This window comes from Xiphophorus maculatus, chromosome 9, assembly GCF_002775205.1.
Source record: "Xiphophorus maculatus strain JP 163 A chromosome 9, X_maculatus-5.0-male, whole genome shotgun sequence".
Taxonomy (NCBI): Eukaryota; Metazoa; Chordata; class Actinopteri; order Cyprinodontiformes; family Poeciliidae; genus Xiphophorus; species Xiphophorus maculatus.
Genome location: NC_036451.1, coordinates 9,447,063 through 9,472,469, shown reverse-complemented (window position 1 = coordinate 9,472,469; position 25,407 = coordinate 9,447,063). Strand labels below are relative to the sequence as shown.

At 38.7% G+C, this 25,407-nt stretch overlaps 1 protein-coding gene across 1 annotated transcript in view; it reads right to left on the bottom strand.

The window, feature by feature from the left end:
- Window positions 1–25,407, bottom strand: part of zc3h3 (zinc finger CCCH-type containing 3) — a 62,870-nt gene that overhangs the window by 32,022 nt on the left and 5,441 nt on the right. The window contains exon 3 of the mRNA XM_005802329.3: window positions 24,396–24,565. Coding sequence (XP_005802386.1) covers window positions 24,396–24,565 — 170 coding nt within the window. The remainder of the gene's footprint in view (window positions 1–24,395; window positions 24,566–25,407) is intronic.

The following is a 25,407-nucleotide window of genomic DNA, read 5'->3' as shown; positions in this document are numbered from 1 at the left end:
ACAAATGCACATTCACATCACTTCAAACACACACACACACACCTACACCCCGGTTTGAAGACTCTGGCAGGTGTGGTCTTTAATAAGCTTCACATATAAAAATGAAAGGGAATAACAGAGGCAGAATTTTTATGAGTCTAATAAATCATGTGCTCTGTCTCTCTGTGCTGTGCCTTCATCCCTCCTGCCCAGCCTCCCTCCTTCCTTCTCACTTTAAGTCTCATTCGTTATATCTTTTTACAAATCCATCAGAGAAGACGCACAAGACTAGAGCGATTGGAATGGGGAAAAAAGAGGGGTGCTTGTGTTTTTATTTATTTATTTGTCTGCATATCCATCATATTGTTTTATGAAGGCCTGGCCTGGATGACACTCCCACACAAAGAACAGAATTTACATTGTGGATAATCGGAGGTCCTGTTCACATCAGTTTACCAAGACAGAAGGCTTCGCAGGAGCAGAGTGTGTCTACTCAAGTCTGAAATAAAACACTGGTAAGGTTTTATTCGTTGCATTTGCCAAAGCTGTTCGCTGCATCTGGTAGTTGATGCTTAATACAAAACCCTGAGCAGTGGCCAACAACTTTTATTAACTCTTCGGGCAAGATGCTGAACTTTGTTCAAATAAAACAACAGGGTTAGGATCCAATTTATTTTAGCTTTAAGTTGCTTAAACTCTTAAGCAACTTAAAGTACGTAGAGTTATCACCCCACTGACACTTCCTGAGTTATGTATTTGAAGCACACAAATTAAGAGAAGAGCTCATAAGCATGATCACATCTAAATGGGTAAAAAAAATGTTTTGAATTTTTTGTCATACGTGACTGTGACATCCAGTCAAGATGATGTTGGATGACCTTAAAAAGGGCATTCGTAAAGTGAACTATTATGGCTGAATTAAAAGAATACTGCAAAGAAGATTGTAAAGACACCTTGGTAGTTATCACAAACACTTGATGATGGCAGTGGTAGCCATGAAGTGTGCCACAACCATTAATCAGGAGACAATTGCTTCTTCCTACAGAGCCAGGCTGGTTTAACTGAAGAAAATATGAAATATTTGTGTTATTAATATAAGATTTTAAGTGGTATGAGTATATCACTAGTTCCACATTTTATTAGAATAATCATACTTCCCAAAATGTCATCATGTGCACTTCTTCTAACCCTAACCCCCTGCCTCTATGGCAGAGACAGCACTCAGTCTTCCTAATGAGCAAAGCCCACAGAGCGGTCGGAGTAGTGAGAGAGGGATAACAGATGAGTTTATGTATCTGATGACAAGCTCACTTTGTATCATCTTTTTCGCACAAGTCTTTAATAACCAACACCATTTTAATTAGTGTCCAATAACAAAGCATGAACTACAAAGCTGTGGTAGCAAACAATACACTGATTTCCACTTTCACACCTTCTGCCTCCCCTCCCAGGTGTTAGTTTCATTTGTCAGCCGCGTTGCAGCTCTGGATCAGCAGGAGAATCCATCTCAGGCAAACATTTAGCTCAGAACAAATCAGAGTTAGGAGAGCTGTTGAGATGTCTGCTGAAAAAAAGCGAAGGCTCACACATGAGCACATATGAAGCCTTTAAATTAACATGTGCATATACAGTATAACATAATGAAACTACTGTGAAGCAGTTAGTAATAACATAACACCCAGTCTTAAGCAGATGAAATAAAAACCTGTTCTGAATTGAAGGCCAAACATTGAGAAAGTAGAGATGGCTGTGCTAAGCATTTTACAGCCATACAAAAGAATAAATAGTTCTTACCTTCACTTTTATCGTTATCACAGCACTACCAAAAAATGTTCAGATAAAATTTTAAGTCCATATCACCCACTCCTACTGCAAACATTTCTTTTCTCAATATTCTAACTTTTAAAGACCAATTCTGTAGTAAATTTCATTCTACAGATTATAAGGGTCAAAGGTTGAGTGTTGTGTTATCAAAGAAGAACACAGCAAAGGAAAGGACAGCAAAGAGAACAAGCACAGTGCTGCTGGTTTTTTAGAGAAGTAGCTGCCCAGTTTGAAGTTACTTTTCTCCAAAGTCTGTATTGCAGTCACTTTGATTTGCACACCTAGTCAAATGACAAATAAGGCTTGTCAAAGGTGTTGCCATAACTCCCACCCCGCAACCTTGTACATGCTCGTCGTCGCTTCCCTAACCTGGACCTTAATCCGTCTGTAAATCCTTGCTGCCAACAGGATGATGGTCACCATGTTCGGGATGCTGACACACAGCTGTTCCACCACGGCTGCTGCTTAATGGCACCTGGTGGTAGTGTTTGTCCTTTGATATATATTTGAGTGTGTGTGTGTATGTGTTTGTATGGGAACATGGATGGATGGACGGTGCTGCGCTGATTGTAAACCAATGCAGGTTGTGTTGGTTGAGTGGCTCTGGGAGCACTGGGGTCTCAATCTTTCAGTGAAGGACCATGACCAATGAGCATGTGAACACACTCACAAACACCTGGGGTCTCAATCTTTCCTTAATAGACCTTTGACAGTGGACTGCCTTGCAAGTGGCGCTCGACTCTAGGAAGACGCATGCAGCTCGCACTGACCCATCCATCTCTCCCTGACGCACCGCCGTGAATCCACAGATAATCTACTCTCGCTGCCTCACCATGCACTCATCGCTCTGTCTGCAACCAGTCTCCCATCTTGCTCACTTAAACGGTAGGTTTGAAACGTTTTCTAACTAATCCCTTTGCGGGAGGATTTGTGGCAAAGTCTCAGTGAAAAGTTAAAGTTTCTACAGTCGAGTTTATTTATTTTAGATTTACAAGTAGGTTGTTATTAACAAACAAACTCTGAGACTATGCTGGTTTCCATGTTTTCATCTTGTCATTGTAATTTCTGAAGATTGATACTTTTTACTAAACATGGCTGCCTCTACAGCAGAAATGTAGAAGCAGCATTCTGGTTTATTTAAAATATAACAATCACAATCTGCACAACTCTCTGTCATGTCTCCTCTACGATTACAGGCCTGATCCGCTTCCATTAAACCAGCTTAAAATCTGGTCAAAACTCTAAAAAAAAATAATAATAATTCACTCACTTAAATGCTGTTTTCTCAGCATAAAATGACAGATGGGGCATCACACGAATAGATCTGAATGTGATGAACAACGTAGACCCCTTCACTAAGATGACTGAGCTTCGACTAAATGGTGTGGACTAGGCTTTGAGAAAAGTTCTGCCTCTTGATCCTTCAGCCCTCTGACTGAGGCGGTTGACAGGTCACAACACAGAACATCCAATCCTCCATCCTCTTATGAATCTACCCGAAGTCTGCTCCTCCATACCTGACGGCTGCTTCCAGTGAACAGCCCTCCCTGGGACAAGCTGATGGATAATAAATCTTATTATTGACAGTGTCTGTTCGTGCTGCCATTCCATGCTCTCCTCCCCTGGGGCTCATCTTCTGACTCCCACAGCTCCAGCGCTCTCACAGAAGACAGCCGTGTCATGCTAACATCAGATTTAACAAGGGAGTTACCACGATTTAATAACTCAGTGTGAGCCAGCACAGGGATGATAACATGATCTCTGCGTGTTTGACACTCAGTGATGCTTTTTGACACACTATCTGGAGGTGCCAGGACAGTTTAATGCCAAACCGTACCGACATAGAACTTCATTCCTTGTTCTTAAAAAGCCTACATCCTACAAGCTTACTCATGATGCGTTCAATGTTTGAGCTATTGTTCATTCTTAAATTGGGGCAGGATATCTGAATTGGTGCTTAAGCTTGTTTTTACACAAAGAATGCATTTAGCCGCCTTTCATCAATACTTTGTAGCAACGTTTTTGCTGAAATGACAATGACCCAACATTGTGTAGCACTTTATCAAGTCTGAGGACTCCAAATAGCTTTACATTACGTTCAGTCAATCACCCATTCATGTAATTTCCTCAGATTAAAAAGCTCCCTAAAAGTAAAATATAATTAGAAAAATATGAGGCTTTAAGGGGTCAGGGATTTCTAAAACTAAATGCTCATGTGAAGTCATACTTTACATGAGCTTAATTTATTCCTGAAGACTAAAAACATGAGTTGACTCAGAGACCCAGTGTAACTGTAAATGTGATAACTAAAAGATGGTTCAGCTCCTCTTTGCTTCATGACTACATTAACACATGACTGCAAGTTAGCTAACATAAAAAAACAACTTTATATATAAATTACCACTAAAAAAAACAAAAAAAAACAAACACTTTGCCCCATCTTCTGAATCTGCTTCAGGATTTTAGAGGAATACTTGAGGGATCTACAACCATGTGTGCATGAAGAAATGAGTTGGCACAAACTGTTGGGTCAATGAGGCCACCCACAGAAATTGTAGACCTCTGGCGTTTACTGTGAGCAGATGATGCCAGCCAGCAGGGTGGTAGTGATGTCATGTCACCTCACTTCACAGGGGCATGTTTAAAAGCAGGGGTGATGGTTGGGGGAGAAAATTCATGTGTGTGTGTGTGTGGGGGGGGGGGGGGGGGGAGGGCTATTCGCTTGTGCCTCGTCCATCATCATAGCGGAGTCATAAGCTGTAAACGACACCAGCTGACCTGGAAAACTTCAGCCTGACCAGGGAAAGGAGGGCAGGAGGAACCCTCTACTCAAATTAACAGCACAGGTTTGCTGCACAAAACAAAATGTATAAAAACTAGGAAGATAGAAGATCAGAGTCTTTGTGTGTTTAATATGTGTTTTAAGTAAATCTGTTGGGGTACGGACATATTTTTGGCATGAAACTATGAATGCAAGAATATAAAATTTGTTACTGACAAGTTTTGTACATTTTGAAGGGGACCGATTATGGAAAATTCCCATTTTGCATATTTCTATATATCCATTTGGATCTCAGCTGAATCTTAAAACAGCCCAACTTGTCAAGTTGGGCATGTCAACTTGACACAAAATGCATAATAAAATAAAAAATCTTGCACATTTTTGTAAGTTATTTTGTAAAAGATTATATTAATTAAATACTCAATTTTAGATATTAGTAGGGTAAGTTATAAAGTCAACAATTGGCAAACAATCATAAAAAACAATATTTAAGGTTTATTAATAAATATAATCTGCTTAACTTTTTCTTTTATGGCCTTTTTCTTAGGAAAATTGTTGTTCAATCTGGATTTAGAGAAATTGTACAAAGACAGATTGCCAAAGTTCCCTCTCTGTATGCTCCAACCTTGCAGAATGTAACATGAGAAGACTAAGTGCCATCCTACAGCCAAAATAAGGTTGTACAAAGTGTTAACAGGAGTGGTGCCAATAACTGAGACGACAAGTTAACCCTGACAAAAAAGCCATTGATAAAAAGCTTTTGAGGGATTAGAAGAGAAGAGTCTATAGTTTCTTCATTGTAGTAAATATGTAATCTTTAAAAATTATAAGTTGATTTTAATTTCAATCAGTTATAAATGGAATTAAAGTGTAAACTCTTTTACTACCATTGTCTCTAAACATTGAAAACACAGTCCAAATGTTTTTTTTTCTTATGTTGCGGAATATGCCATGAGGCAACATCCTTGATGAATAATTAAATAATAGCTTCTATATATGTTTTCCAGAGCAATTGAATGTTCCTGCAGCCATAAAGAACATCAATAATGTAAATAAGACATGATGAAAACATGTTTTCCCTGTGAACTAAACCTTGACCTCGACCTGATCCCGAGAGCTGCCAAGATTTTTAACCTTGATCAACATTCCCTCACTTTATGATGCTGTCGAGCACATCCAGAATGTGTCCCATGATGTTTGTGTCGCACATGTAAAAGTCATGCCTGCTCAAAAGGATGATGCTGGTTGTCAATCAGCAGATCCCATTACACACATCAGGAAGAAGAGCCCAATGCTTTGTCCACTTAGGCACGTCATTATTACATAAGTTACAAGTGCATCTATTTGTGAGCACACTGAGTGTGCGTGTAGGTATTTGGGAATGGAAGGATAAGTGTGGCTTATAAAGTGTTTGTCTCTGAGAGGTTGTGCCACTTGGGGGTTAAGTGAGAGAATCTCTAAAGGACAAGACAATATTCCACAAGGGACATGAACTTCTGCCCTGAGAGAACTATGGCAAGACCTTTAAGCTAATAAACAACCCTAACAGGGGCAGCAGTGACCACCAACATGCTCCACTGACAGAGTGACAGACGGACGGACTGATATTTTTCTTTTATTTTCCTTTCAAAATGTGAGATTCAGAGAAGTTAATATTTACAATATTTTTTACCTGAACAAAAAAATGTCAGCATTTTATCTCAATTCTTACATTGGTTTGGAAAATAGTAAAATTAAATTCCAGATTTTTCAAGACAGCTTAGGAATTCTTGATTAATTCTATTTTATTGTTCTTTAAATTGCTCTTGCATCCTATATAAAAAGAAACTTTTTGGCAACTGAATGTTTCATAAGGTATGGATGCCAACAGCCTTTTGTCAAAAATATTAGCTATTCTTCACAAGCAAGTAAAAATTAGGTACTTAAATCCAGAAAGGATCTGAAAATAGTCCAAGCAGTGGATTGCCTATAGATTTTCCATTTTTAAATGATTTACATTCTCTCCAGCACAAAGTCACAACCATATGGATCAAATTCAGAAAACATGTATCTAAATGCAGTCAGTTTTCCCCTTGCAAAATTGTTGCTATGTGGTCAACAAAGTAATAATATTCCAGGTAAAACTCTCAGGATTAAGTTCTCTCCTAGCTGGCCTGAGACACTGTGTGATTTCTTTGCTGAAATTTTTGTTGCTACAAACAGAAAATTACTTTTGCTTGGACACGTTGGCTGACGAGACTGTTGCAGTGAAATGAAGCAACACTGAGAAAGAAAGGATGTTGGTTTGACTCCATCATACTGAGTGATGGGTTGAAGACACATGCCGTATCCTGCAGTTTGTCAGTCACCACACACAGAGAGCAGAGGTGGCTCACTGGTGTAGATTTAAAGCAGAACTGAGCTCCTGGTAGCAGACGCCAGAATGGTGCACATCCATCATGCTGCTGATTCTTTTGGGTTAGTGAGTGATGAGCCCCAGTCAGCCGGTCGGACACAGAGTCTCAACTTCTGTTTCAGCCACAGAGTGAGAGACAAGGACGTGATGTACAAGGCCAACGGGAGTCACTCTGGCATCATGAATGTGTCAAAGTGTTAAGAGAGAAAGGAGACGCCAGAGGATGCTACTGCGCTAAAAGTATTTACAGAGTGTTCCCTCCAGGACTGTAACTGAAAGAAGATTAAAACCCCCAAAATAAGCTGATCTAACAGATTTTACTTCAAACAAAAAGCAAGAAAGTAACAATTATTTCTACTACCACTAAAAAAGTCTATCTTTTGGTTATTGTATTTTGAATACTACCTGTAAAGTCTATCTACAGTTATATTTATTTTCTTAAAACAGACTTGTGCAAAAATATAAAATTAATAGTAGCTATGTCACTAGCTTCCAAATTTTTAATGTCTCCTAGCTGTCCTGCTCTTCATATAGTTACACTAATAATCCCATATTAACTGTTATGTAACTGAACCATCTGCCCGTCGGCTGTTATTCCCATCTGGACGATTGTTGCAAATTTGCCACAATCTGCTCCTGGTCTCAGTCAATACAGCCATAATAATATGTGTACTACACTAATAGGAGTTGAGTTTTATGCCGTCTAATGCCTAATTTGTCTCATTGGCAAGCTAAATGTATACATTTCAGGTAATAAGAGGATAAACATGCAATTTGCACTTTACTACCATTGTAAGACAGTATTGTGTTAACTGGAGCTATAAGTGATGCTAATAACATTTTTGTACCACAAGTGTCCACATTTTCATGACTATATCAAAACAGTCAAATTTGTCTTTCCAATAACCAAGTGAAAGTTGTAGGGAGGCTTTTTGGCCAGCTGACCAGCAGCAAGCAGTAGCATAAGCAGCGCTGAAAATGAGATGCAGTCACACCTTCAATAGTGAGGGGTTCTGAACCAATCCGAACTATCTCAGGAAGCCCACTATGAATGTTGAGGGACCATTAGGGGGGTTCTACCTCTAGTTTAAACCATGTGTGAACTAAGACTATGTGGCCTCCATGTGTTAATGTAAAGGTTTTCATGTCAAATAGTCCAAAGAGTGTAGATTTCCAGACGATCAAGGTCAATGAGACTGATATTTGACCTCGGAGTCTGTGTGTAATGAAAAGAAATAGCTTGAATAACTAAAGAACTGATGGTTCACTTTGGCCCTTAGCCTTGATCAGATCTATAAGAGGAGGTCAGGCTCCTGACATTACCGAGGTGAAAAGTGAGAGTTCACAGGTTAAAGATCAATACGGACAAAAGGTGGGGAAGACTCTGGTCGGCCAGGGTGCTAATTTGGTAAGGGTGTTAAGGTCAAAGCACTTTCACTCTCCCCCCTCTGATTCTGTGGAAGAGCAGTAAGCAGGACGGCCCAAGAATAAACAGGCTACTTTTAGACTTTTTCTTACTAACCAATTCTCTCTCCAGGAATTTACTTGTTTCTCTTCACCAACTTCAGCTGTAATAGTAAGCCTTTATGGCAATAACTCTGGGTTGTTACCTTGTATGTCTACATATGTGTCCTTAGCACTTTTTGCCCTTCTCTTGTGTAGCATCCTCACCCATTCATGGCCCCCTCTTTTCACAGTGGCACTCTGGGTGCAGCTGCCAGGGCCTAATTGGTCCCTTTGGGCCCAGAGGGAGCTGGCAGCATTCCGCTAAAGTGCTGATCACAACCAAGAGGAGTGGGCATCTGCTAGGAAGAAACACTACTGCTGAGCCGCTGGCATGAATACCCAACGCGCACACACATTTATATACACATGTACTTAGCCATATACACAGTGAAAGGTCTTTCAAAGTCACAGCAGGCTACAGTATAGCACAACTAGATGTAACACAGATATGTGAAAAAAAAAAAACACCTTATGATGTCTAACAGAAAATTACAGCAAGATTCATAGATGTTTTTCTTCTCATGATATTTTAAAGCTACATGAATCACCACATAAGGTCATAAAAAGGATGACCTTATAAGAATCTACTATAACAGTCATTAATATCTAATTAATGTTCTCTGTTTTATTTCTTTGGTCAGGTCACTTTCTTAAAAATGACTAAAAGCTTTTGAAACAGATAAAATCCACCATACTAACAGTTTTCCCTCATCTATATAATCCATTTGTATCTTTACTATCCTTCAATTGATGACTGTTCTTCCTGATGTTTAAGCAGTAATCTATTAACTCAGTTTGTCTGAAAAACACTGAACACTACAAAGCAGGATTGCATTAGATAAATGTCCACTTTTCTCAGAAACAATATAAGAAATGCAAGATATTATGTGGTTGACATTTTTATTGAATCTTGCTCATCCATCATGATGCTCATTGACTTTTAATACATGCTATTTATGAGTATCTGCATTTACATTTAGTAACTTAGTGTTTTTGTTCTTCATTGGTCTCTAGACAGCGTTTTATTTCAGTTGTTACATATCCGAGGAGGATTGTTAACAAGGTGAAACAAACAGAAACACCTGATCTGTCTACTCTATATTTTGTCCGATGGCTCACAGCTTAACAAACAATTTGATTTTCTTGTATTCCCATGTTTAAACACAAAGTTTAATTTTCCTTTCTCTAAATTGGAGTTTACATTATTAATGATGGCCGTTTGGATAATGAGTCCAGCATTACCGCAATCGAACAAGATGATCAATAATATCTGCTTGTGTCAGTGCAGAGACAGAGTGAAGTATTTAACAACTTAGACCCCCCCAATGACATGACACAAACTACCCACACACACATCACAGGTCCATGCACACACAGACATAGGAGAACCGTGGACAGGAGACAAATTAACCACTTTCAAGAGAGCAAATCACAAAGGAGCAAAGGACAATAAATGGTCAATGATCAATACTGCCTGCTTCAGGGGAGCGCCCACACAATATCAACATTTAACACAAGTACATGAGAAAACACACAAACGTGTATCCCACATAAAGTGTGAGTTTTTTCTGTGATGAATTAGTCTTTACTGATGATATGCTGAACATTAAAAGATATGTGGCATTCGTCTCCCAATTCTTCTGTTTTTAAACTCCTTTTTAACACTGAAGCTACAATGACAGGAGACAAAGTAGCCATTTCCCCCAGAGCATCTCACCACCAACAGCAGAAAATGAACTACCCCAGATCAATACTGCACTCTCTCATAGAGTCGCTGCCGTCTTCTCCAAGGCTGCACAAGGCGCACTACAAAAAATATAACAGGTTTTGTCTCAGTTATAAAATGAGGATGCATCTGTTTGGTTTAACTACCATTTAAAACCCTAACTCAACTTTTACTTTCACCCATAGAGTGATGTGATTGATTAAGTTTATAAATTGGTTAGAATTACTTAAGAAGTAAACCTATGCTTTTAGCCAGCAATATAAGTGGTGAATACAGAACCAACCACATATGTTTTATTTTTATTTTTATAATCATTACTATTGTTCTTAATTTTAGATTTTCAAGCCATCTCAAGCCTCCAAGAGACTTTGTTGTCATTGGTAAGTTAAACAGAACAAAAGCAGTTGAAGGTTTCATTAGAATGGATGGTTAGGACCACAGTACCTCAGGTAGCTGAGGTAGATAACATGTCCAACAGAGGAAAATGGAGAAAAGTCCATCAAGGCATGTTATGGATCTGGAAATTGTTGGGATGTTGTGGCCTGGGACAATACCAGGCCACAACATAGTCTGCAAAGGGGCATACTATGGTGGCAGTTAACAATTATACAAAGTAGATCATATATGGATTACTCTTATTATTGTTCCAAATATTGAGGGAACAGACCTGTCTCTCTGGCATGGGAATTTCCTATTCAAATTGGGAACATCAACATATTTAGTCACAGTTTTCTTCCTGAAAAAGTTTCACCATCCTTACCGTCATTTTAGCTGACAGATTTTTTATTGGTGTAATGATTCCTGTAGATCAGCTTAGTGCAGCAGATAATAAAGGTCTGTAAGCTCTCTTTAATAACAATAATAATCCATTTGACTTATAAAGCCCTTATGTCTCCAATTGAAATCTCAAAAGGTTCATTCACACGCTGATGATGGCAAGTTACTGGATTTAACTTCATGTTGATTTCTCTAATGTGAGCTGAACAAGTATTTCTCATAGAAATGCACATTTAATATATGTAATATTTTTTATAGATAGGTTATCTATTTGGAGAATGCCAAAGCTGTAGCGAACACCTAAATCATTGTCTCAGATATCTCCTTGTTTAAGAATGTGGCATGCATTTCTCAAAGAAAATGAATTATATTAGCATAATTTTATGTTTTACATGCAAAATTTGTCTCATAGAATTAGCATGAAATCACACGTTAAATTTTTAATGAGTCATCAAAGACATACTACAACTATTACACATGATTTTATATGTTGACAAATTGTTTTTTTTTTTAAAGTAATAAAGAAAACAAATTAGGCATTGGTTTTCTTCATTACATTAGGCAGCCATATTGGATAAAAAAAAATTGCTCATGCTAAATTAAGATCAGTTTTAATTTCACAAGACAATCTATTGTTCTACTTGAAGCAAAAGACAAAAGTTCATCACCATAAAGTTGCTGATCCAGCAGAAACAATGCTCAGAGACCCCTGTGCTGCCTCTTTGGCAGAGATCCGAAAGGCAGTTTCTGCTGGTGTATGTGGATATGTACACTGTGTATATGAATCTTGGACCTGGCTGTACATTCTGATCTACTCAAAGGTGAGAACTAACAGTATAGACCAGACCTCCTAACTTTCCTGCAACAGAATCCTCAGCGCTCTTCTTCTTTAACTGATAAGTGCTACCTGCCAGGTTTTCAGTTAAAACCTGTCAGCCTTTGCTCTCCTACTTGCATCTGTAAAATTTGTTTAAATTTACTCCATTTATGTCATGTGGAATAAAATAAAAAGAGATGCAGTTGTGTCTCTGTGGCTATTGAATGCACAAACTTCAGTTCCAGATTGAGTTTTTTTGGCACATGCAAGTGCCTGTGGTGTTTAGTGTGAGATTTTATTGCCACACATCAAGATTGATAAATATACACGATGGCTTTAAACAGAACTGACTAATATGTTGCCAAACTGTTCCTAATGAAGACAACTGTTGATATCAAATAGCAGGAAGACGAGTAAAAACATTTGATCTAGTTATGTCTTGTAATAGCTCTTAAAGGAGGAAGGGGGTGTAAGGGAGATTATGCAAAAAAACTTTGAGCTTTATATCATTTATATCAAAGACATCCGGAGTGTTGCTTTGATTCTTTTATACATATTTTAGGAATCTTTTATTTGCCTGTGGCAGCCATTTCAAGGGTCGCTACATACTTGCTTATACAATTTGCCGCATATTTACCCAACCGAGCTTCTGCACCATGCGTCGACACTTCCCCGCAACTCCCCCAATTACAAATTAGCAAACACCTGGTGGAACTGCGAGTCAGCTGAGCTAACTACTTCTCCGTCCAAAAAACAAGAAAGGTTGTACACAGGATAATGCAGGAGCATTGTGATGACCTGCTGAAGGTAGGGTGTCAGAGTCAGATCTTCTTATAGAGACAGAAACTAATCTGTTTCTTCAAGGCATCAAATTCTGAAGTTAAATGTATGTATTTTTGACATATTCAGCATTTTTATAACAACTGAAGGAAACAGTTACTAAATTGAAGTGTAAAATGACAACATTCCTGGAAAACACAAAATACCTCCTACCCCTCATAGACCACAAAACAGGATGAAGTAATACATTCCGCATACTTTTATAGAAGCATTGTTTAAATTATAATTAGGTAAAAAATATTGTTTTAGTTGTAATATTTCAATTCTAAATTGGTGTGTAGTGCAATGCAGGGCCATCATATCAGAAGATAAAAGAAGTCACTGTAACAATGATTCAATCTAAATGTCATAAATGCAACAGTGTTGTGTTTAGCTGTTTAAGCAGATTGACAAATTTTTATTGTTCTGGCCTGTGGTAGGGTTTGAAATGACATCTGCAGCTCTCAGCCCGGCTCTCAATGCCAACCCTGCTAGCGGGAAACTTCAGCATCCAGCGCTGCAAGTGGTACAGTATAGTGGTTACTGTACTACCACAAATGCCACCAGTGCTAATGCCAACTCACTGACAGCCATGTCAGAGAGTAGGAATAAATCTTAGGCGCAGCATTCGGCAGGGGAGCGAACTACTTCTCTGTGCATTCAACAGTTACAAAAAAAGAGCAGTAGACTCAATTACTCTGCTTCTGTTTAGAGCAAAACTAACTAATTAAATAGGCTGAACATTAATTATTCAACCAGAGAAAGGGAAGAACTCCCGACAAGAGGAGAAGGCACTGAAGGTGCTTGGAAGCGGAATGATTGGATCCTCTGCTCCTATCTGGCTATAAAACAATCTGCACCCAGCATGGTTAATCAATAAAGCCTCGCAGGAATTAGCAGCTGTCTTAAAGTGTTTTGACTGACAAACACAAACAATCATCCATTATTAAATAAGTACCACAAACAAATCTAACATGGGCCCTGAAGGGAGGAGCAGACTACTACAGGTTAAAAAGAGTAAGCCAGATTTACATTTCTCCATTGCCCAATGATTAAAGGCAAAACAATCACATCTAAAACTCAATCACTTCAATGTTACTGCACTGGAATTTAGATGTCCTATTAAAATACTCTACAGTAACCAAAGGAAGGACAAGAACATAATTAATTTCTAGTGCATTGCAAATATTCACACCCTTTTATAGTTTCCTGTTTTTTCACACTTACAATAAGAAACCTTTGGTTTTTGTTAGAATTTTATGTAACAGACCAGCAGGTGCTGGGAATGGGTAATTACTGTATATTAACGCTTGTTGTTTTCAAGAGATTATATTATAAGAATTATGATTTATTGTGCTAAATTCTAACTGAAGACCCCATTAACTGAAAGACTGTAAATATGGAGTGCTGTTTAATGTTTGTTTTGCCCAGGCTTTTAGTTTAGGTGGATAGACATGTCAATGGTAAATTTGAAGTTGTCAACAATAAGTACATAAATGATTATGCTCTTAAAGCTGCCACATGTAACTTTTATAAAGAATGTTTTGCTTTTTTTACATATTTGTTCACCACGTCATGACAGTACATTATGAGACATACCCATGTCATCCACATCAGAAACTGCCACTGGATGCATCAGATCATATTAGCACCTGTGTACAAGTTAAGAAATGGATCAGAAAATTCACAAAGTTGTGCACTACATCATTTCCAGTGCTATTTGCTTTCATCCGTTTGCTGAGTGCTTTAAATCCACTATCATGTAAAATGTGATACTTTTTCATACACAACAGAAAACATTTTTGAAAACATTGTCTACACAAGGCCTAACACAAGAGGAATTTGAAGTAATACCAGCGATGCTCCAAACTCTTTTTGTGCTTGATTTAATCGAGTGTCCAAACCTACCTGGCTCAAATGAAAATATAGTTGAATCTACTTATTTATTAATGTCTGTAATATTACTGAATATAACATAATTTGTTTTTGGCTGTAAATCCAGGTCCTGGAAAAGCAAATCAAGAGAGTTTGGGAAGACATTGATTCATCAGTCAAGACTGGTCAGTTTTGCCTGGGTTAGTTACCTGTTGCTTAAATCTAATATTACTGTCTCTAATGGTTCCAGCTGGGGGTCATCTGAAGAAAGGTTATGGTTGGTTTTGGAAGGCAATCAATCTGCTTGTAAACAAAAAGGTCATGCATGTAGAGGCGAGTTAGAGAATCAAATTTAGGAGGTTCAAATGCCAATAAAGGTTGGGGAGACTACTCAAATACAGAAGTGGCTTCAAAAGACACAAAACCCCAACTTTCCTCAAGAGAAGAAAAACTACATAAACTGATACAAAAAAAAACAAGTGGTAACCAGTGTTACTAAGATACTTGGAGATATAGGAACAGAGCACTGAGGGGAGCAGTCGGTGGGGTTCAGGGAATAACTGACCAAGACCGGAATAGCAGTGGTAGGAGAGTAAAGGGGGTTCAGATGTCCAGGCTAGCATGACAGAAATGGAAAGTTGGAAAGGCTGGGAAAAAAAAAGCTCAAGATGATGAAGCATCAGGTTTCTTTGCAAGCTGGGGGCATGACCCTCAGCCTGGCTCTGTGGCTTGAGTGGAGAGCCAGGCGGAGATGGAGCGTTATTGGAGGATATGTAACTAAATCAAGGGTCAGAAAAAAAGTTATGGTTCTTTTGTGACCCTCAGCTGAGAATCAGCTAGAGTCTCAGCTGACTGAGACTCTAGACAATCAGCTAAAAGAACACATATTATTGTAGAGTGGTTGTATTGTGACCACATCATCGTATCAGAAAATATGTGATGAAAAGAAACAGAAAAGATCTGCACAATTCTACATGTTACTAGTCATTACAACTTTTTTTACATACTGAACGGTAGGATAGCCAAAGATGCTCCTTCTCTTCACAAATCTTAAAGCTGTTTAAATTCTGTTGTATTTAGGGCCACTGAAGTGAAATGAAACCCAGTTATGCAACATTACACACACTCCTTGGCCTTTTTGTTCCTGTAAAGTTGTTAACAAGTCATCAGCTGCAAGCTACAGTTAAGACCTGCTACAATTTCAAGGCGCAGTTTCTGGAATAATTTCAATACTTAACATGATCAGGTAACTAGAAGACTCCTGTTAATTTGCCTGGAGGTTGACGCGTTGTTGTTTATAACCAGGCAGTGCTGATCATAGTTTGGTTCTACAGTACCTACACAAGAGTTGGCTCCAATGCATGCAGCGCACGCATTGTTGGCATTAGTTTTGTAATTTTATACAGTTTGTGTATCCTGTTAAAAACTTCACTCATTACTGTAAAGAGCAATTTTTACGCCTGAATTGTATTGTGACCAAACAGGAACCCCAGTCACACAGCTCAACATAGTTGGGATGATCCAGTCAACAAGATTATTAAAATAAGTGAGACTGAATTAGATGTATGAAACTTTACAGTTCAGTGAAGGATTAAATGCCTTTACTCTGGTGGCTGCATTCCAGTTTGGTTTTTTTTTAGAAGAATTTGTTACAATTTTAATTCCATTTAGCTTTACTTGTTATTACAGACAGATCAGCTGCAACTTGAATGTTATAATAAAACTGAGTGTTTTTACAATGTGCAAATAACTTTAACTCAGAGGCACTTTTTAGTTTCTTTCTTTAATTTCTTAAGCACTTTACTCTCAATTGTAAACATTAATAGAGCAGCTTTTTTTCAAGGATTTCATCAAAAATATATGAACTTACTGATCTTGAATCACGTTGTGAGTGCTTATAAGCACTTGATGTGTGGGACAAGAATAAAATGCCAGGAGCTCTTCAGACTGTCTTCCCACATAAACGTCCACCCCCCCTCCAGATGATTATTATGGAAACACGTCAGTGTGTGAAGACATATGGAGGAGAGCTTGCTTAGATAGGGTTACTGTCACAGGGTCGCAGGGATATGGGCCGGGCACTGATACCAGCAGGCTCTCCAGCTGACAAAAGGTAGAGATTTATGAAGCAGCAACTAATGGCCTCTGACTTTCCCCTCCCCATTACCAGAACAAACACACACCCCTCCATGTAATAAGTACCACCTACACGGAAGTTCTAAATAGTAAATTATTTTATAATCCACCTTTTATTTTTTGAATTTATAAAACTATTAACTAGTTTCATATTTTGTGTCTAATCATTCTGTTTTTCTTTGCAACAGCTGGGGATGGGTGAACTTACCAAAATCTGTGTGTCTGCGTATGTCTGCATTTACTATTAAAATTGGAATTGTAAAATTAACAAAGTGTACAAACGATCTTGAGGTATTATTCTATGTAATGTATATAAAATAAGATTTTACCACAAGATTAGCTGTGGTTGTTGAAAAAACAAAAATAAACAAAAATATGACACAGAAATTGGAGTAATGGGCCACATCACAAGGGGAAGAAAGCTCAGAGGTAAAATATGACAGCAAAGTGGATCACAAGTTCTTAATTGAATGCTTTAGTTTATAAAATTAAGCACTTAATTAATTAATCAATCGCAGGATGCAGGCAGAAGATGTTCAATGACGTAAATTGTGAGGAATTGTGGATCCACCAGTCCAGTTAAGGGAAGTTCTTGGCAGCTGAGCCATTTACCAATAAGCGACACATGTTGCCTGCCATGTGTTCTCAAATAATTAGAGACCTCTGCCTGCGTCCTGTTAGGTTTCTGATTTATTCGGACAGCTTGACTCGTGGGCCACTCCTCTGGATACCAAGAAAACATTTACCTCCTTAACTGGGAATGAGTCACTATCATCTCAGGGTCAAGTTTCTGTACTCAATAGTATTGATTACACATTTCAACACATGCCGGCCACCCCCCTCAACACACATGATCTTCCCCTCTTGAAGACACATAAGATGATCGGGGAGTTCAGTCAAAAAACAGGGATTAAGTGGATAAATAAAACTATGAATGCCACACAACAGATATTTTTTGAGAAAATTATTCAAATTAAGAACTTTACTCCAGTGCAACAGTGTTGGTGGACAGTGGAAGAACAGCGTGTTGAGCTCAAATTAGTCAAATTTTAATTATGGCCAGCTGACAGTTTGATAGCCGCTCAGAGGAGGCGGAGAGACCTCAGACACAGTTGAGAAGGTGCAGTGTTCGGATCACTGGCATGCATGGCCCCTTGAGTCTGGAGAGGTTAATCAAAATGCCAAATGTTACAGTGCACCAGCGCAGAGAGCTATACTAAGCTCATTCAGCACAACACATCATCTTACATGAGAAACAGAATCATTCATGCAACACAAGACCGTCCAGGATTAATGCATGCAGAAGTTCATGCTCCGTTACGCATCCACAGAAATGTGTGAAAGTTCAAAATGTAAAGCGACCAAAAAAAAGTTTGCACATCCTTTGTCTGCAGAGACAACTGCTGTTCCTCCTTAAATCATTACGGCAATGTTACCAAACTGAATATGTGGTTTGTCGCGTGTGTGGGGGCGCACATGTCATGGGGAGCATGTGCGAGAGAGACAAATGGTGACGGACACAAAGAGAAAGGAAGTGGGCGAAGGCCGTGGCCAGAAAGAGAAGACAGACCTCCACCTGTTTGACACAGAGAGCCTGAGAAAGTGAGCAGGAATGAGCAGAATGTGTGCGAGTGTTTTCAACCAACCGATAATACGATCAGGAATGGCATTTAGAGAACCGCGTGTCAAAAAACAGCTGATGGAACCATCATTCACACAAATGATTGAAATCTATCGACTTATAGAGTTCTGATACAATACAACGATGCTTTAAGCATGCACACAGCAACAGGAGTGTTGTGCAACTGGTTCAACAGAGCTGTATTAGTCTTCTATAGGCTGGCTCAGTCTGTGTGTGGGAATGTGCACGGACATGCGCGGCAGTGTAAATGTGGGACAGTGAGTCAGTGAAACCAGACTACGGGACAAGTGGTCGCAGTGTGAAGGAAAAGTGGGAGAAACTGGATCAAGTGTGAACCAGAGAGTGATGCAAATAAACAAGCAAAAATAAACAAATGGCTGCTGAGCCAAGGCAAAGTCAAAAAAGGAAACAGTGAGGAGATGCACAAGTCACAGACTTAGAACACACTGCCTGAAAGGATTTTTTTTAAAATAATCAGTCAGCAGGGACATGTAATAACTGCTGCTGTACAAACTCCTTTAATCCCTTCATGTTTAAGCTACTCCTTTATTTCTAAAGTTCATGAAACTTTACAACAGAAGTGACATCAGAGAAGATGGGAGACACACAGGTTCATATTATGTTTAAACTAGTGGTGCAATGATAAGGTTTTTAGAGGGCAATCCAGGTTACATTATTCTCTGACATAAAGGAGAACATTTTTTATAGATGTAGAAGATTAGAACAGAAAATAAAGAAATTGCAAGATTCTTCTCATTTATGCATCAGAGCATAAATTGATCTGATTATGCATAAAAGTATGCACACAACAGGGGAAATCAAGTTTTTGCCCCTTCGAATTTCAATGCACATAAGTATAAACTATTTTTCAGACAGCTTCAACATCAAATCAAGTTTTATCAAGATTGATTGGAACAACATTTGAAGTCGTCAACTTCATGTCACAATAAAAAAGAAACCTTGAAGTAGCTGCTATAAACATCCTGACGCATCATCTCGGCATATACAGTATGTACATATATGTAATTTCTACATGGGACACCCTGATAATATCACCTTATGATAGAAAAAACAACAAAAACCTACCGATTGATCACAAGGTGAGTTTGAGAAAAACTTGTTCATCATGAAGTTTTAAAGCACAACAAGGCAACACACTGTTGTGGATATCATCCCAACATGTCTGCATGTATCTAGCATACAGCAGAATGCATGGATACATCACAGAGAAGAGTGGAAAATGTCAAAGAGATGGGCCTCCTTGCAAAGCAAAGCAGCTCTCATGATTTATGAGAAAAATAAATGGGATTGCTGCAAGCACGGCAACAGGATCCGTGTAGGAAAGAGAGGCGGTGGTGAGGAGTGAAGATTTTTTTATGGTGGTAACCGGCTCCATGGTGTCATGTTGGAGCGGGCAGCGTGTTCATAAGCTAAAGCTGAAAGCGTCACAAAGTCAGCCAACCACAATCAAATATCTGAAAAGGATGTCTTCTAGATGCACTCATCCAATTGCACACCAAGAGGATTAATTCTGCTGATGAGCTGATCGTCTTTCAACAATACAATATCCGGCTGCAAAAGTCAGGCATAGCATCTTTTAAAGGCATTCACATCCTTGAATTCTTTACATTTTTGTTAACTTTAATATTTCTTACTGGGATTTTATGTCATAAACCAAGTCAAAAACTAATTTAACTGCAAATGAAAATGTTATCTTTTCTTTCTATTCTTAAATCAAACTGTGGATGCTTGTTTTTATTCCCCCTCTGAGTTAATACTTTGTAGAACCATCACTTGCAGAAATTACAGCTAAAAATCTGTTAAGGAACCTCTCTACCTGCTTTGCACATCCCAAGTCTGAAATGTTTGCTCAGCCCAACATACTCCACGCATACTCTTATAAACTCTGACTAGCTTCCCTGCTGTTGCTGAAGAAAAGCACTCCAACAACATGATGCTACCACTGTCATGTTTTACAGTGGAGACAGTGTGATCAATGTGAAGGTTGTCCACACATAGTTTTCTGCATGGGCTTCAATGTTGGTCTCAGTTGACCAGAGCACCCTTTTCCACTTATTTGCTGTGTCCCATTTTGCTTGAGTTAAACTGCAAAGAAGACTTCTTCTGACATTCTTTCAAAAATGGATTTCTTCTTGCGACTCTTCCACTCAGACCAGATTTATGGGTTGCACAACTAATAACTGTCCAGAAATATAAATCTGAAAGCCTGATTAGCTTTTATGTCGTAATAAAGGTGGCGATGTGAAAAGTTATATTCAGAAGTAGGCTTAAGGGTTATTATCAGCACAGCAAAGACAGCAACAGTGAGTAGAGAGACATGCTGTGTGATGGAAAGAGTTCAGATAGAGAGCTAAAACGCTCCAGAAAGCTGTCACATGGGGCCTGAAGCCGCACGGCTCAGCACTCTTCTTCACCGTCTTCTGTCCGTTCCTGACATTTATCTGCTTTATTTGATTATCTGGGCCCCATGGATGCCTCTGGGTACATGGTACCACAGACACACACACACCTCAATTCATTACGGTCCCCACTGCTTTCTTGGGTTTATGCCCTCTTTAAATTAAACCAGAGATAACCAAGCACCTCAGAACGCCACCTCCCCCGTTAACGTGGCCAAGAAGGCTCAAACTAGTCATTGAGGAGGAAATTAAGAAACATTGTTTGTGAGTGTATTATCATGCATGTGTGAGTGGTCATAAGGTTGTTTTTAACGGGCTCATCTATAGGGACTCTGCTTCCCATCATTAGTAATTCAATTTGCTCTTTATTAGCGGCTCTTATCAGAGGTGCAGACGGCTACGCGCAGCTTCCCTCGCTCCATCTTCCTTTTCACTCACCCCTGCTCCACCTTTCCTTCTTTCGAGTCTTAACACCCATCTTTAATTAGAGATGCACATGTCCCTGCTGCATGCTATTTAAGTTGTTTGTAAGGCATAAAAAAAATCAGGCAGAAAAACTGAAGTTTGAGAGAAGGAAAACAGGAGGAGTCTGAAAGAATCCAGGCAGAGTTAGAGAGTCAGGCTGATCGACAGAGAGCCGTGAGGAGGAATAAAGCCTAATGTTAATAGTGATGGCTTTTCTAATGTCTTCTGACTTCACTGAGAATTGGAGATTACACCAAGATGGGTATGAGGCGTGTAGGGTGCGCACAGAACGACCAGAGGGTTGGAGGGGCCAGCGGAGGGAGAGACAGAGGGAGGAGAGAGGGCTGTAAAAACAATGATTGCTTTCCATCAGGTTAGGCCTATATTCTACAGTTCGTTAAAACAATCCAATTTGCAAAAGGATAATTATGCATTAGCTCCTTTTTATCTGCTGAAGGGAGAGTGGTGCCAGGGCTTGATAGCAGCGGCACCGCTCGCCTCCACCTCTGCAAATTACCCGCTATCGGCACTTGTTCGCCATCACAGCTGAATTGGGCAATCAATTAACACCCCCCACACCCCACCCCCTGCTCCTCTTACACTCTGTCTGTAAGCCTCTTCTGTGACAGCAGGTCCTGCAAAGCCTTTACAAGCAGCATGTGGATGCGATTTGCTGCCCTCTACTGAAGTAGACTCAAAATATGGTTCTCAAAACATAGTGTATTTATCCTAAAATAAATGTACACTAAAACAAATAGCAAAAAATACCAAAAAAAGAAACTGGCATGTAGGGAAACAAACAAAAAACAAGAGGGGGGTTGACGGACATTAATATCTGTAACACATACTAATCTTTAGAAAATATTTTAATTCCCTTTAGCTCTAGCCATCTCTTCTCACTAGTCACAGCACTACAGGTTCAACCCACTTTTCATGTTCTGCTTTATTTTTGTAAAATAATCTGAAGGATTACACAATTCCTAAAATCTACTGAGAATACAGTTGTTGAAAAACTTCATACTAAGGACACTAAAGTGTTTTCTTCTTTGACCTCTGAATCCCAATGTGAACTGCACTAAAAGTAAATAAAAAAAACATTTAAAACACACTTACGGCTCATTTATTAGATAAAAAGCCAGTAGGTTAGAACAAAATAAAACTGAAATGATTGGTCATATTCAATGGTCATCTTAGTTACTCCAGTCAAAGGACACCAAAACACCAAGGAGTCAATCCTTTCTGCAGCAAATCAGCCCTAAAATATGATGCCGCCACCCCCATACATCACAGTTTGTTAGCCTCGTGTCCTCAGGCTTACAAACATCCCTGTTTTTCCTTTAAATGTCATTATGACCAAACAGTTCCACTTTAGTTTCATCAGAACACAGGACATGTCTCCAAAATGAAGGTCTTTGTCTCTGTGTGCATGTGCAACCTGAAATTTGGCTTTTTCATTTTTGTTTGTTTTTTTGGGGGGGGGTTGGACTAGTGACTTCCTCCATTCTGAGTGGCCTTTCAGTCCATGTTGGTACAGGACACATTTCACTGTGGATAAGAACACTGTCTTCCTAGCTTCAGCCAGCATCCAAATGTATGTCTCCACTTAACTCAAAAATGTCAGTTAAGCTATCACAGTTCTCTAAACCCATGAAATCATCATCTGGGCTTCCCCTCATTGTTTAGCCCTTTACCTTAGCGCTACCTTGGAAATTGCAAGTGAAATCTAAATCTATTACCATTAAATTGTTGCCATGTATGGGTTTTAATTATGCTTCCAAATAGTTTGTCCCATTTTAATCACAATTATCTGCACTACAAAGGCAGAAAATGGCATTATGTTTTTATCCACACCTGGATAACTAATTTGAACGACAGGAGAAAGTGTTTAACACTGAACAAAACCATTATGTGGAACCAAGCATGGAGCAGGTATGAGAAACACAGACATGACAAACTGCTGTGCTAGAAAACAACATCAGCCACAGTCCCTAACCAAAACATTTGGAAGGAAATTAATGGTGCACCTCTCAGCATGTACACAACACTAAAATTAAAACAGAAATCAGTCAAATGACAGTTGTGTTTGACTGAAAAATGAATAAGACTTTTACAATACACTGTAGCATAATTGTGTCAGCTGGAGGAAGACAAATGAGCCACAAAATTCTACTTGGCAGGACTGAACCACCAGTAAAAGCAGAGAGTCTGTGGGAATTATTGATTGATTCAAAGTATTTCTGAGATTTTTCGCAGCTCTATCTTGAGCAGACCCGGTGCTGTCAGAAGTGGCTCAACAAATAAACTTAAACGTCATCTTATACTAATTGTCACCAATCTTATGCAGAACACTGAAGTAGGTAAAAGTCTCTTCTTATTTATATGACAGAAAATTAGGACCATTGTAAATAAAAAAAACAATAGACATAAGAGGAATAAATAACTGTCAAAACAAATAAATTTGAAACTAATTCCATGTATTTTCAAGAAAAAAACTTAGATATTCTCTTATGTCGGAAAGTCGTAAACTTGTGAGAAAGAATATAAAATTTTACATAATTAAAGGCATACATTCATGATATTAAATTTAGGAAATTCTCTGATGTTGCAAAGTCAGAAATTTGTTTTGACATATAGTTCTGATACAGGAAAAGAGCCAGGATGTGGCACTTACACTTTGGAAAACATCCAGATGTGCATCTCCTAAATTTACCAGAGGACTTCTGTCACTTTTTGACCTAGATGTCTGAGTTTATAATTTCAGAAAACTTCTGAGTTTTTCCTCTTACAAATTTCTAATTTTATCATATAAAAAAAAAATCCTAGTTTTACTATCAGAAATATAAAGCCTTAATCATCACAAATTTATGCAAATTTATTACTTTTTCTTGTTAATTTACAAAATTCTTAATTTTTTGGCAGAAACATATCTCACTGACGGCAGTCATTTATTTTTTCTTTTATCTGAACTAGCTCTAATAATTTGTTACAACAGGCTACATTTTAAAACCTTTAGGAAACAACAAGTGGAAGAAAAAAAATGCATATTTAGAAATGTAAAATAATGGCTAGACATTAGTTAGCAGTTCTTAAACTACTTTAGCCAGGACAAAATACAACAACTAAACTATGAAAACCCAACACACTCTTATCAATGTCCATTAATTATTTTGCAGATAACTGATCAATAACTACAAATCAATGCATCCTTTAAACACTAATGTGTGTTTCTTACTTGTTTTTGACCAGGTCGGGGAGAGACGCCTCAACTTGTGTCTGCCAAAGCAGACCAGTTCCCTGGGAGGCGTCCTCCGAACTCCTGCAGGACTCCTGGTGAAGGAGTACATTCTACGCAGGGGAAACTTTCCTGTAGCAAGACTGCTCACCTTCTCTGTTGCAGCGACACTGAGGGCAAAGTAAGAAAGCAGAACGGAGAACAAAGTTTAAAGGTGAAGAGAACAAAGAAAAAACAGAGCTGCTGAACATAAAGAGCAGCAAAATAATACATGTCTTAGTAATACAGAATGACAGACATATTTCCTTCACTTATTTCTATTCATTTTTCAAATTATGCTTGTCAAATAATGAAAAAAAATCAAATATCAGCTTCATGGAAAATTTTAATATTACATAAAACCAATTACATGACATTTTGTACAGAAATGTCTTCTGCTGAGGTGTTCAGGAAGAACAGGAAGGCTGATAGCAGCCTTCAGCTCATCTCCATAGTTGGCTCTGGTGTCTCTCATCTTCCTCTTTTTAATACTCTAAACCAGCGTTTCCCAATTCCGGTCCTCAGGCCCCCCTGCTCTGCATGTTTTAGATGTGCCTCTATTCCAGAGCAGCTGATTCAAATGATTGCATGACCATCAAGTGCTGCAGAAACCTGTTGATCACCCATATATTCAATCCAGGTGTGTAGCAGAAGGGAAACACCTAAAACATGCAGGGCAGGGAGGCCTGAGGACCGGAATTGGGAAACGCTGCTCTAAACTCTTTGTGAGGTTTAGGTCAGAAGTGTTTGTTGTCCAATCAGGCGCGGTGATAAAATGGACACCATCAGGTACGGATACTTTTGTCAGTGTGTGCAGGTGCCAAGCCTTATTGGAAAGGAAATCTGCATCTACATAAAGAGTGTCAGCATGTTAGAGCTTTTAATGGTGTTATATAAGATTACAGTTCTGAAAACTGAATATTTCAGCAGCTCAAAGCCATGCAATCTAAATATTTACAAATAAATTCTTACA